The 14,710-nt window shown below is 36.2% G+C and overlaps 1 protein-coding gene across 2 annotated transcripts in view; it reads right to left on the reverse strand.

The window, feature by feature from the left end:
* The window catches only part of FBN2 (fibrillin 2), a 183,219-nt gene that overhangs the window by 134,835 nt on the left and 33,674 nt on the right, over positions 1–14,710 (reverse strand). For both annotated transcript variants that reach the window (XM_085323252.1, XM_085323251.1), the window contains exon 6: positions 7,061–7,258. In XM_085323252.1, the coding sequence (XP_085179378.1) occupies positions 7,061–7,258 (198 nt within the window). The remainder of the gene's footprint in view (positions 1–7,060; positions 7,259–14,710) is intronic.

Below are 14,710 nucleotides of genomic sequence, written 5' to 3' on the forward strand. Positions count from 1 at the left end.
AAAAAGAAAAAAAGAAAAAAAAGAAAAAAGAAGAAAAAAGAAGAAAAAAGAAAAACAGATTGGGTAGGGAAACGTATTAACAGTAGAACAAAGTACTCTTTTCAGAGAGATACTCATTATCTGAAGCTCTTAAAGACACTGAAATTCCACCTGTGCTAGTAGACATTAGCATTTCCTCAGTCTTGTTACTACAAGTGTTTGTACTATAGATAAAGCATAACATATATGCTTGCCTAGTCACCAGCTTTCCCGTTTAAGTAGACAGAATTTCTTACAGTAAGGAAGAAGGCAACTTTTTTTTTTTTTTTTTTTTTTAATCAATGGGCTTATTTTTACGTATATTTGCTGGAAATGCTCAGTTTTGTTCCTGAAGCTGTGCTGATTTAGTTAGCACAGCAGTGTCCAAATGCATCAGTTAGACAGTGAATGAATTAAGAACTTTACTGGAGCCATAAACTTTCTGGAGCCAGTTTTCTTTTCGGTAACTAGTGTTTGGTGCGATGTAATTTACATAGAATGCAAACTTTTCATCTCTAAAGTACTTTAATGAATTTGGACATGATTTAGCAACATCTAAATAGAAGATAACTTTCATCATTTAATCACACCCAGCCCACCTGTAGCTTCCATGTACAGCTAATATGGTGTTTTTGTCTTTTGACTCTTGGACATCAAAACACTTTCAAGATATGCAGCATGCCTGTGCCTCATGTCACTTACTAATGCTTATTTAAATTAAGCCAACTGTGTCAGCAGATCAGTGGTTAAAAATAACTTGTTGCCAATAGCAGCAGCTATCTGAAATAGCAGTATCCGCGCTCACTTGTGGCCTTTACTTCAACAAAGAAGGATCTGTTTGATTCTCACAGGTGTATCCTTCACTGTTCTGTAAGTCAAAGATATCAAATAATAATAAATTAAATTGAAGTAACAGCTGGAAATGAGTATTTCCAGAAACAGAAAAGGTGTCAGTGAAGCCTTGAAATTAACGAATTTTTAAGATTTAATGATTTCATTCACTTCTTTTTATTTAAAATCCTATGGCTTTAAAAGAACAAATAAAAATCAACAAGCTCTACTGACGCCTGAAATGCCAATCGCACTTACACAACAGAGTGTGTTGCTTGTCCAGCAAAGAAAACACAAGTGGTCTCACTATATAAGGTGAGATCTTGCAAATCCTTGGATCACATGAGCTATCTTGCTCTTCTCTGCTAAAAATCAGTCTTAGTTTGCAGGCGATTGTGCTTTAGCTTTAATGGAAAATTTTGTAAGCCATATTTAAATGTAAAGGGAATTAATTCATTCAAACCCAATATTAACTTACAAAATAACCATACCAACAAGCACGATGTCTTCCCATGTTAAATCAAGTTTGTTATAACATACCCAAGCCTTTTGGAACTGAGAAAATCTAGACAGGACAAAACATTTTCTTAAAAGGYATATTTTTGAAGGACTTCCTAAACGTCATTTTAAGACATAAAAGCAATTTGCCTGAAAACAAATTTGAAATCAATGTTTTTTTTATTTACTGTTTTCACATTTGACAGCCAGGCTTAGCCATGCAGCAGTTTTAGAATTATTAATTACCCATTTACTCACACTTCTAAATCCTAGCCAAATTAAAACAATAAACTTTTTGCCATAAGCACAAAATTAGATGAATAACTCTTTAGATACAGTTCTGTACACCAAGAGGTTCAATATGCTACAGATTAGGTAGAATGTTTCCATGTGTTCACGGGTTTGATATTATCTGGCAAGTGAAAAAAGGTTCTTTGCTTTTGCAAAGAGTTTTCTCAGTAAATGGTAACTGCCTACAGGATTTGCACAGCTAACTTTAAACATGTACCTTTGAAAACACAGCCAAATTCAGCTTCCCTTTCTGATGAGTGGACAGTTTCTCAGAAAACTGTGAAGAACAGAAAAGCTCAGGAAAACAAAAATCCTGTCAGGTTTTATACTCAAATTTAGGGGAGATAGCATATTTTATTTAAAATAAAAATAACAACCCAATATCAATGCTTTCTTGAATTCTAACTATAAATATGCATGGAGAGTTTTTCTGCAATGGATTTGGCAGCACATAGGAACTCAAAATCAAAATGGTCATCAAAACAGTGTAAAACTGTTGCTTCTGCCTCTACATCCTAGATAAGAGAAATACCATAAATATAAATATACAACAGAAATAATAAGCTTACTTGATATTCTTCTATTGCAGTATTGATTTTCAGGACAGCAGGATGGCGTCCTAGATGTGGCTGTCAATACTGTCATTAAATTTGACGTATTAATTCTAAACACCAGGTTATCTGAGAATCACCATCTACTGCTCCACATTATGAATTATGAAATTTTACCTGTCTTCTCACTTTTGCCCAGTCTATAGCCAGTGCCTATGGCATCTCACTTCTGTCCAGTCTATAGCCAGTGCCTATAGCATCCAGGGCACACTATTCTTACTATTGCACAGATTTCTTTGTGATATTATCTCCTGTAATAGCTTTATTTTCTTAACAGTATCAGTAATGCTAACAGAGAGAACCACCTTCTTATTTTTGAAAGGTATTCAGCCACGGACTATTTTTTTCCCCTTAGTGCAGAAAATTAACTGTCTGAAGGGAAAGGGTGTAGCTGAGAAATGGACTGTTGAGGAATGCAGGGAGGAACTGAGCAAATGTCCCGCATAGGATTTCTGCCATCACACTATTCCTACAGCAGCGCAGCAATGGCAATAAAGCATTTTAAAGTGGAACACTTAAGTTCCTCTTGCCTGAATTCACGGGAAGAGGGATGTCTGAACAGTTACAAATCCTATTTTTTAAGTAATGGATGATTAGAAACTGTTGAAAAGAAAACCTAAATTTTGTTTGGTTTTGCTTCTTTAATTTATTAATTATTTCAGGTAATAGTAAAATAACAATAACAACAGTCTATACAAGCATAGTACTCAGTGAATATAATTAATTCTGAAAGAAACATTCATTTGGGAAGTTCAACATTGCAATTTATGATGGGTAAGCTAGAAATGAAATAAACTGACTACAAAGAAAGGAAAGCTGGTTTATCATTCACGTTTTCACTTATTCTCCTGTTAAAAGAGCCATTTAAAATAGACCAGGATAGCAACATGCAATATATGCATCCTGAGAAGAATAGGATCAACTTCATAACGTGTAGTTAAACCTTGTCAAATCTCTACTGTTTTATGGATACTGAAATTATGCTCTTTTCTCCAACAATAAGGCTTGCAAATTCTATTGATTTCAGCTTGTTCATATCGACTCCCAAGCTTGACTCCGTGCAGATATGAGCAGCCACTTCAAATATGCCGAAGAACTGTATTGACTAAACTACACACTGAAACAGGTCTGGTCTAATCAATATGCATCAAAGAGACAGTCTTACTGAATGCCGACTCTTCTGCGGTCCATTAATAGCAGCCTCTGTAAATCTGATGTTACGTCAGTGCGTTTCATTCTGCTGATGTACTGATGACATTAGTCAGATCTCTGTATTCATTTCTACAATCCTTAGAGAAATGAATTAATGCCACTCTCTTCTGACTTTTCTATCTCATTAAATGAAGCCTCCTCAGATAGCAGTTTTCGCATTTGGAGAACCACTGTTTCCTGAATTGCTGATACTCCACATCCGTAAAAAATTTTGCAGTACTCCCCAGAGTTCCATTCCTGACACCTTTCTTTTCTTCTTTGCAGTTTATCTCCATGTAATCTCACCCATTAACGTTACTGAAACTTCCGTTTATGCACAAGTCACAGATCTACCTGTTTCTCCTTCTATTCAGATTAATCTCTTTGCTTGCCTTTCTGATATTTCCTTGCCGTAAGGCAGAAAGTGCCCCAGGCCCAGTTTGGCTCTTTGGCATATCCTTTAACTCCCTCAAGATTCTACTTCACCCAGCTGCTGTGGCTTTTTGGCCCCCCTGTGAACAACACTGTATCGCCTCTCCTTAAATTCTCATACCTAACTGTAGATAAATCTTTCGGTTTATTTCCACGGACAATACCTCCTAAGAAGGAGTCTGGAAAGGTAAACAGCCTCTACAGTGTCAAGTGCTACTTCCACTAGAGTGCTCTGACAATTCAAGACAGAGTCTATAACATACTATCAACCTGCAAACATGACAGAATTTACGTCAGTGGAAATTACAGCTACTCAGAGCTTCCAAGAGATTGTCTTGACTGTTGGAAGTAAAAGTAACAGTTTCTTGGAACAAAGAAACTCTTCCTCTCTCTTCCCCTCAGACTTAACTTTTATTCATCTGTTCGTGCCATATCATCATCTTGTAACATCACACGCTAACTCCCGCTGACTTAAATACAATGAAATCTTCCTAGATAGTAGTAATATGTCAAAAGTGTAGTAAAAACAATGGCTGTTCAAACTTCTTTTGTTCATCCACAGCATAAAGCAGACTACCACACTGTTTTTATGCTTCCCAGAGGAATTCAGCAATGATGTCAACTGCGTAGCTTAAAAATATTTGCTGCACACAATAAGCTGGCAGAAAAAGAAAACAGTATTAAAAACATTCTTGARGGCACGGATGCTAAAGAGCTCTTTTGATCTCTCATGTAATTGCAATGAAGTCCCAGAAGCTATGCCAGGCCCAGTTTGGCACGGAAGTTTTAAGAGTTCATTATATCTGGCCAATGTTTTCACCAGCCAAAGAAGTTTAATTTTGACACTGTAGCCAACATCCATGCCTTCATTATGCTGTTCCTACTTATGATAGCGTTAGAAAAAGAACGTTTGAAACATATTAATCATTTCAAGATGAACAGTAACACATAAGTTTTAATACCAGACAGAGGTCTATTTCTGACATACAAGGAAAAGTGCATTTTTCCTCCTTAGTACCATATGGATGCTTAGAGCAGTACAGTCAGAGAAAGAGGAAAGCAGGCATGTGAAATGAGGAAAACTGAGGGGATTTCTGGTTGTTCTAAGCTAATCTAAGTATTTTAAATAACATTGATGCATTTGCTAAAGTAGCACTGAAGAAGTTCTATAGAACTGAATTGGAACTGATAGCTTCAATTGTAGTTTCAGATCCACCATAACACTCTGTGAATGAAAACTGAAGAAAGAATCAAAGCAGGTAATTTTTTTTCCAGTTTTAATTTGGAAAAAATAAAAACTTTACATCATTCTGATTTTCTCTTCGTTTTTCAACTCAGGTTAGTACACAACTCTTACCAGGAAGGAACTCAAGCAGGAGCCCTGAGGTAGAATTCCAGACAAATAGCTGTTTGGTCAATTTTGTTTGATCTGTGCAATTTTAAGCCACTGAACTATGATGTGATGTTGGAGAAAGTCGCATTAAAAATAATACTGCGATACACAAGGCGGGGAGGGGGGGACACTGGAAGAGAAGGCATGGGGAAATAAAGATGAGAAAAGAAGGAAGTTATTTATCCTCTCTTGAAGTAGAAAAAGGTCAGCTCTCTTGAAAGTTGTTATACTATGTTGAAGCTGTTGTACTATGAAGTATAAAATCTGCCTGAATCAGGATGTTTCTGAATTATATAATAGAAATCTTTGGTTATACACACATACAAACCATGATATTGCATACTTTTTATTCTTTTGTGAATATAGAATCTGAATACAAAGTTCTCTAGTGCTGTATGAGACAATAAGTATTATATTTAGAGCAAAKCATTCTAGTCAGCTTCATTACTCCCTTTGCATTACATTAAGAATTATCTCAGCTATATTATAGAGATCTGCTTATGTATATAATGTCTGCAATAATCTGGATGTGCTTCCTCAAACAAATTTTGAAAGGCATAAGCTACTGGTACACAGAGACAGAGCAGTATATTTATGATTTGTCAAATTAAAAAAATGAAACTCCAGAGATCCCTTCCAAACCCAACTATTTTGTGTGATTCTGTGAAAAGCAAACAAAAAAATACATCTTCACAAACGATTTGAACTTCCATTAACTTATTCCAAAATTAGCCACCACGAATGATCTAGTCCTCTTTATTTATTTGTATCCTTATACTGATTATAATCGGAACTCAAAGAACCGTGTTGATTTACAATRTCTGGTTTTAGCCCTAATACTAAACTTATTCTGCACTGTTGATAGATGTCTCATGAAAAGCGTCTGAGAACTCAGTCAAGAAACTGATTGCCAATGGTGTCCTAGGGCCAAGTTACAGAAAATGCAAATGCATTCTAGCAGTTTTGCCAACTTGCTTTCTATTGCTTGCACAGAGGAGGTTCTAAGGCAACACAGCCTATGAATTGACCTCATGACTTAATCCGTAATGAGAGAAGTAGCACATTCTCCTTTGGAATTTCTACTATCCATTGTTATTGCATTCTTCATGCAGTTTGTTCTAAAGTTTACTCAATCGGCAACAGCAGAACAGGTGTCTATTTTTCAGGATAGCTATATTGGAGTAACGACATAKGGGAGGAACAGTAAGTCTCTTATCACCATAGTGGATAATGAATAAGGCGAGTAGGTTTTCCCGTTTCTCAAACTAYGCTTTATGAATCCAAATACAGGGAACTGCAGCCCTTCCTACTTCATTCTTTTTTCTAGTCCTGTTTCAATAATCCGAACAGTATCCAACAGAAGGTTCACTGCGTACGTCATCAAAGCTCTGGGATTAAAAAAATTCTACATAATAAGTGCCAATGTCTTATACAAGGAACGCTACTCAGTAAAAAGAAATAATAAATTTATCCTTACAGCCAAGGACATAGTTCTTTTTTTAGTTAAGGGTTAGAGCAACACAATCCAGTTGTCTAATCGGTGCTCTATTGCACTAGCCGATAGCTATGCTCAACAGACATACTGTGCCTTTCATACTCCGTATTTATGACTTGATTGGCATTCATTTTTTCTAGGCACTTTAGATCTAAAATTTGGAAGCATCAGAATTTTATGAAAAGTTAAATATAGAATGTACATAAGGAAAACAGTGATTTTGTTTCAAGTGGACATAAGGCTTTTAAGATGCGTATCAGCAACACAGTATGAATGCACAACTTGAACCAGAAGGCTTACCTTGACATGCTCCAGTACGAATATTAGGGATAAAACCACGACGACATGGCTGAGGCTGAGCAGGGCACATTTCACAAGGGTGACCCCATGCACGTCCAATGGTTGCACAACAGAGGGTTTTTGTGCAAACAATTCCAGTTAGCTGGCCCTGACACATTTGGTTGTTAACTTGAGTGAAACACGGGCCTGTTCTGTAATCTGGAAAAGAGGAAAAAACACTGCATTAAGAGTCACTACACTAGCAATTACAGAAGGACTCCATTTTTAATCCAGTATATAGCAGTGTTAAGAAAATACCAAGAGAATCTGGAAACGCAAGGTATGTTTACTGCATACAGAAACAGCGTGACACCTTCCACTGAAGGTAACCATTTTTGGAAGGGTATCTTAGTCTTTCAGTTTATTTCTTTCTGACAGATGCCAGTAGTGAAAGGAAGCTGGATCCCAAAACTGATCTGTGCAGTGACAGTATACACAGTAAAATCCATTATTGAAAGAGTAAAAAATAATAACAATAAAGGCAAATTAAGCAAGCCAGGSCAGGGAACTGGAGTTACTTGTTTCCACGTAAATTTTACAGCAACTCATGAGAGGGAACTCCAGACCGCTGAAACCACAGGTTTGTTCACTTCACATTAATCAGGTTCACGCCAAAAACTGCCACAGAATCAACATTCTTACTGGAATGCTTAGTGAAAAATTAATACTACTTAGAGAGGACTAATTGGTGTATCATTTATTTTAAAGAGGAATAACATGAAATAATATAGCCCATTCAAGCTGTATTGAATGTACTGCATACAGTATACAACCTATAAACATATATATGTGTATATATATACACACACATACATATGTATAAAAAAAGAAAAACCTAACTTCTGTAAATGGTTAATTCATTGAAGTTCAACCTGTAGAAAGAGAGGGAGATTTTGACTTCGTGAGGCAACACAAACAGGAGACAACAATTAGCTGAAATTCTCTAGGAACAAATGAGAAACAGATGGCTGCTCTGAGCCAGATTTCATATCCTTATGGAAACTTTAGGAGGGGAAAAATGAAGAAAGAACGTGCAAAGCTTCCACTCAGACTCAGTCATGTGAAAGAAGGCATAACAGTGGGGTTATGGCTGTTCTCCCTGTTGTCCTTTCCGATTTTTTCCTGCTGAAAAGAGACCCCAACACCAAGCAGCGGTTCACATGCTGCCTTCTGTCCTTTCATGAGTGTGCAGTTGGGCTCACAACTGACTTATAAACGGGACAATATATGTTTTCAATAATCTGATACTTTTATCCTGAAAAGCAAAAATAAAGAGTTTGACACCATAAGAAAGGGAGAAAATTATCTTTCCAATGAGATCTCTTACCAACTTCGACACCTGTAAAAAAAGGCTGGAATCCAGACCATTTTGAAACTGGAATATTTCATGTAGCAAAAAGCTGTATAAGGTAATTGTTGCAGGTCATCAATAGTTCCCTTCAAGAGAGCTCCATTTCAGCTAACTTAAGCCTCCTGCAGTGAAATTTTGTATGTTCTGCAGTCAAGAGCAAAATTCCCATCAGCTTCAGTGAAGTCTGAATTCAAGGTTGGTTCAGCATTTGAAAATAATTATTTACAATCATTTTATGCAATATATATGTGAATTCCAGTATTCAGTGGATGTCATAAAAAACCCATTATGTGATTTATACTTTCCAAAAAATTCATCACAAATAATATCATCCCACATTGCTGTGGATAAAATTGTCATAAGCTATATTGCAGCCAGAACTATAATTTAGCAAGTGGCATATTCCTCACAGGACAATATTTTTACCATTATCTTAAAATCTTACTATTTGCCCGCTTACAATTTTACATTTTCTTTGCACTAAGAGATAATGTTCTTAAAGCTGAAACTGAAGAGAAGTAAGTGTTCTGCTACCTATTTTTATTGAGGTTCATCCAGATAGCATTCCTGGAAAGACTTCTGCACAAAGTTATTTCTACACACTGTGAGTTGATTGTAACAGGACTGTTTGCATTACATAAAGTTAAACACACACATAATGTAGGAAAAGGAGATTAGACGTTTCCAAAAGCTTTGTAAAGACTGTGTATTTTAATCTTTCTAAACTTTCATTAGTAAATAATCTTCAAGGTTATGCCTCTGAGTTTCCCCCGTGTTCATCAGGTAACAGAAACAGTTCTTTTGGTAAAACGTGTGTGTTTTAAAAAGGAAGTGCTGTACACCAAAAAAGATTTCAGTGATCTTTCCTCCAAGATGCTGGAACACTAACTGGTTCACAGTGGTTTAACCAACTCCAAGGGCCTTGCCAAATCAGAAATAGCTATACTTTTAACATAAAATATAGATCCTGACAACTGATAACAGAAGACAGTGATCTCATCGTGCTATAGCCTCAGATAAGAATGACAAATACTTGAAATAACCAAAATAAAAAATCCATCCATAAAAGGTTTAAATTCCATGAGCTCACAGTAATCTTGTCTGGATTTCAGTTAAGGGGTAAGGGTTAGGAAAAAACTCCATCATAGATTATGACTGTATACTTCTTTCATATAAAGTTTACTCAGGTGTCACAAAGATCGAGGGAAATACATGATATATAGCATTTGACCTGCAGATCATCAGCAGTAATCAGACTGCTACCAGAAGAAAAACAGAACTGTTCAGATTTTAAGAACTGAAAGAAATGAAATGAAATCCGACCCCAATAAAAGCAAATGGGAATCTGACTACAGAAATCAATGACAACAATATTGCACCCATTCACAAATAGCTGTATGATAATTTATTACTTACCGTCATCTGTAAAAATATTCTCTATGTCACACTGAAAAAATAATATCACATGCACAGAAAAAGCTTTTACTACTAACTGTTCAATGAGCAGATTTACATTCTAATATCAAATAAGTTACATACACTGGTAATGTTACAGTAATACAAACGATTAAAGAACTTCACTTATTTCAGTTTTTCATTAATGACCGAAGCATAAATAATGCCCAGATTCTGGAAAAGTCCATAGTCTATACTGTGTACTGAAAACTGCTTGTCTGTAACCTGCCCATTGCAGGTTGCCTACTTCATCATTTTTCCCTATGTGATGACTGCAGTCAGATCAATAAAGATTGAATTCTTTCCTAAAATTTTAGATTTATTTTAGACTGCTTGTAAGAAAGATTCTCAAAAACATGAAGGGGAAATGACAAATGGGATGTGCATGGAAAAACTTTAAACGACCATTTATGAGTCATTAGCAACAATAAAGGCCCTACGATAAAAAAATAAAAACTGTCAAAAGAGAAGTAAGACTTCCACTTGCGCAAGGCACCACAATCTCAGGATCCATACCTATCTTCATGGGGACACCAAGCCCCGTCCTGCAACTGAACTGGTATTCTGCATCAGTATATACGCATGGATCTGTTCCTGGAGGGCTACTCAACATGCAATCTGTCTGCAGGACTTAGGCTTAGTGGCTGGTTAGGCACTAAGAACATGGCTCCACGCACTAGAAACAGACTGCTGTCTTCATGGGAGAACGCCAACTATAATGAATTCAAGTAGTAATTTATTATGCATCTCTAAAATTTCCAAAACCTGTATTTACCAAGTCTCCTAAACTTAACTACCTAGATGACTTCGAAATTCTTTGAAATTCACATTCAGAGAAAAACAGTTCTGGACATTCCTGCATCTTTATAGCGTCTGTTCTTTGAGGCATACTTTTATATAGGACCAATCCTGCATAACATGGAACAACTGGAATAGAAATATAAATTATGTGTGTGTCTTTAAATATTTGTGTATCACAGAAATATTTTGGACAAAGACCATTCATACTAAGTTTGGAATTCTATCTGACAGGATCCAACCTACAGCTTAAATTTAGGTGTGAAGTGTACTTGCCTCCATTACTTTCCTGCAAGACTTCAAATGATTATGTGTATATTCTATCTACTCCGATAATGAAGAGTTTATTTTGGAAGGTGTGACTAAAAGACACATGAGAGAATAAAACCAGACCATAGAGGAAAAAGCACCTGTGCAGGAGAACAAGCAATGAGTTAGATGCAAGGAGGGAGGATACCAATAAACTGATTGCTCAGTATTTTCTATTAAGTATGAAATACAGGCTCTAGACACCTACATATATGTACCTACCCGTGCCTTAATAAAGAGAGGAGGCATAAGCCCTAACATTCAAGTTCTATAACCAAGCAACTTCCACCAGTGGAAATCTGCAGGATGACATCTGGAAGTCTGACTATTGCAGCACAAGTTGTAGAACAGCAAATTGAACTATTATTTAACTTCCAGCTAGGTTTATAAATAAAAATTGACTTGACTACACTCAGAGTGTGAAAGAGTCCCAGTAGAGGTTAGTTTTCCAATCTAAGAGGAAATAATAAATGAGATCTTAAAATAAAAGCTGTCCGAAGGAATATCCTGACTAAAAATAAAATATAACTATTTACGTAAAAGCAATTAGTCACATAATACATTTTTGCTTATGTGAAGCAGATACATCAAGATTAGATGCCCTTCTAGAAAATACTCTGTAGTTTTAAAGGAACTATTTTAAATGAAGCTCAGAAATTACTGGGTGAGATTCTACAATCTTGTTCTATGTAATTAATCAGACTAGATTATCCTAATGGCTCAATTTAAAATCACCTTAAAATCCCTGAGTTTATGAATCCATCATTCTTTCTGTATCAATTATCTCACTATTAGAGGTTCCTTCATTGGCTCCTTCCCAAACATTGCTGCCTTGCAGAATAATTTTGCTGAGAACATATGCTAAAACATGTTCCTGTAGAGCACTGATGATAACTTTTTGACACAGGCGGTGGAGGAGTCAATGAGGAGAGGTGCGCTGCTGGACAAATACCTGAAGGGAGGGTGTCAAGAGGATGGGGACAGACTCTTTTCAGTGGTGCCTAGTGACGGGACAAGAGGCAATGGGCACAAACCGAACCACAGGAAGTTCCACCTGAATATGAGGAAAAAATTTCTTTACTGTAGAAGTGACAGAGCCCTGGAACAGGTTGCCCAGAGAAGCTGTGGAGTCTCCTTCTCTGGAGATATTCAAAACCTGCCTGGGAGCAATCCTGTCCAACGTGCTCTTGGTGACCCTGCTTGAGCAGGGGGAATTGGACTAGATTATCTCCAGAGGTTCCTTCCAACCACTCTGTAATATGTTATAAATCATTCGTTGCTTAGAAAGAGTAACTGTCTTGGTGAAAGAAGTGATTTTCAGCACATGCTATGTATTTCTTTTTAAACTTCAGAAAACTATCTTCAACATGCACTATAACTTACACAATAGCAACCTTTATCAGCAATCACAGTTGCAAATATAATTAAATTTTAAAAGAGTTAATATTTCTTGGCTTTGACATTCAAAGCGGAAATAGCGTACCATATCTGTAAATTAATTCTGAACTACACTATAACATTCTATCTTTCATATAAGTGTGCATTCTGTATTCACACAGACTACATGGGAGATGTATCAGTGTTCTCAGGATCTTCTTTTTATCAATTCTTTTTTTAAAAAAATCTAAGTTAATTTAATTCTAACTGTAATTTTTAAAAGGCTACTTTACAGAGAGGCTGCTACAAGGATTAGAAATGTAAGCATTCTAGTATTGGATATGATCCAAGATCCACCTACTTTGTTTTTCTTCCTGTACCTCTGGCCAAAATCAGATGATTCAGCTGAAGGTGTAAAAAGCCTGCTATAAGTAGACACAGGATAATCTGTCTGCCACACTAAGTTTCCCCCTGACGTCTAACATCCACTAACTCAAGCCCTGAAACACAATGTTTAACGTCCCAATTTATATTTATTGTTGTTAAGGACAAAAAGTTAAGATATTTGAATACACATACACAGATTCAATTTCTATTTGGATTTTGTCAGTCCCAACCTCCACAGTTTCATACGGTGCAAACAACCTAATTACTCTTGACTATGACATCTTTACTTCTTTCTCAGGTAACCAGCAAGTAAAAACAAGAAACAGAAGGAAAAAGGAAAGGAAAAAGATACCTAGACATTTTGGAATGTCCGTTACAAGTTACCTCGAAGAATATTGAACAGTGAAGTTTCTTTTCATAGTAAATCACAGAATAAAATCTTAGCTAAAGGCTCCTTAAACCAAAATATTGTTTCCGCATAAAGCCCTGTTGGCTGTACACACAAATACTACTGGTTGTTCAGTAATAGTTTTCCCATGCCTACATAAAGCCTAGACAAAAGTTCCAGAAGGCTAAAAGGACACAGTCTGCAGTATTAGAGCAATATATTTTGATAAAACCTATATTTCATATCTATTAGKGCTAGAAAGATTGGCAGGAAGGAACTATCAAATCTCTTCCATCACTTTCATTTAAACAAAACTCTGCATAACCATAACAAAATAAGGAAGCAATGTGTCTTTGCAAGTAAATATTTTTTTACCATAAGCTATTTGGGATATTGATACTTTTTCTCCTAAAAATAAGATACTGAAAACATGAAGTATATTTATCAGTCTGAGTCACGTGAGGAGTGAATAAAGGATTTAATGAAGAAGTCTAACACATCCTCCCTTCCCAGTAATTAAAGAACAAGATCTGGTATTTGGTAAATCGGTTTCACTTCGATACAAAACAAATTTGCCCTTCAGAAGGGCTTTTTACAGAGCCTCTCTCTCACAAGTATGATTATGCAATAATTAATGAAGAGATGAGAAAATAAACCATTTCAACCTCTGCCCCCCTTCACTTTGGCCGAAATATAGTGAACAGCTTTTTATTACTGATACCTCAAAAATCCATTTCATATATCAGCACTATTAGGTAACTAATTTAATATATGGCAAATCTTGGACCTGAAGACTGGAAAAGTAGTATCTGTCGTTGGAGTTCATAGGGAAATTTACTCCATTCCAAAAGAAAAATGATCACAGCTGATGAAATTCAGGAAGTCCAAGAAACTGGACTTGGTTTAAGGGAATCTCCAAGGTACAGTGATTAAGTCTATGTTGGAAAAGGTATGAAGTTAAAATACACCCTGCTAGTAGATACACCAACAGGAAGGAAACAAGCTGGAGCAGCAACTGTCTTTATTATACTTTTGATAGGATGTGGCAAATTTCCCAACACTTTCCACCAACATTCAAATAGCTCCAGGAGTCATGTCTACCCTTGCTGCCTGTTGTAAAACCTCTTCCTTATTACTGATTTTTCCAAAAGACAGGATCTGAGTTGAAACTTTTGCAATGGGAACCTAGATGCTTTGATACTTAAAATCACTATCATGCTCTACCTTCCTACAATGGCGACTCTACTGCACAATCAGCAAGATTGGCAAAGCAAGGTACGCCTCACTCTCTCACTCATCCTGCATAGATAACAGCCCTGCCAGAAACCTTATGCTTCTGAAAAATGGGAGATCTGGGCTTTTGCTGGATTAATTTTTATCTCAGGATAAAAGAAAAGGTTGGTAATACTCATAGCTGTACTCGAGTTCAGACTATAAATCTGAAACGTATGCATGTGCAAATATTATCCTTCGTGTTTAACTCTGCTTCACCATCTGCAGATCATAAGCCACAGTATGCAAGAAGAAATTTAAACATTACAAATGT

The sequence above is a fragment of the Rhea americana genome, unplaced genomic scaffold (assembly GCF_003343005.1).
Source record: "Rhea americana isolate MKP2758 unplaced genomic scaffold, rheAme1 scaffold_83, whole genome shotgun sequence".
Taxonomy (NCBI): Eukaryota; Metazoa; Chordata; class Aves; order Rheiformes; family Rheidae; genus Rhea; species Rhea americana.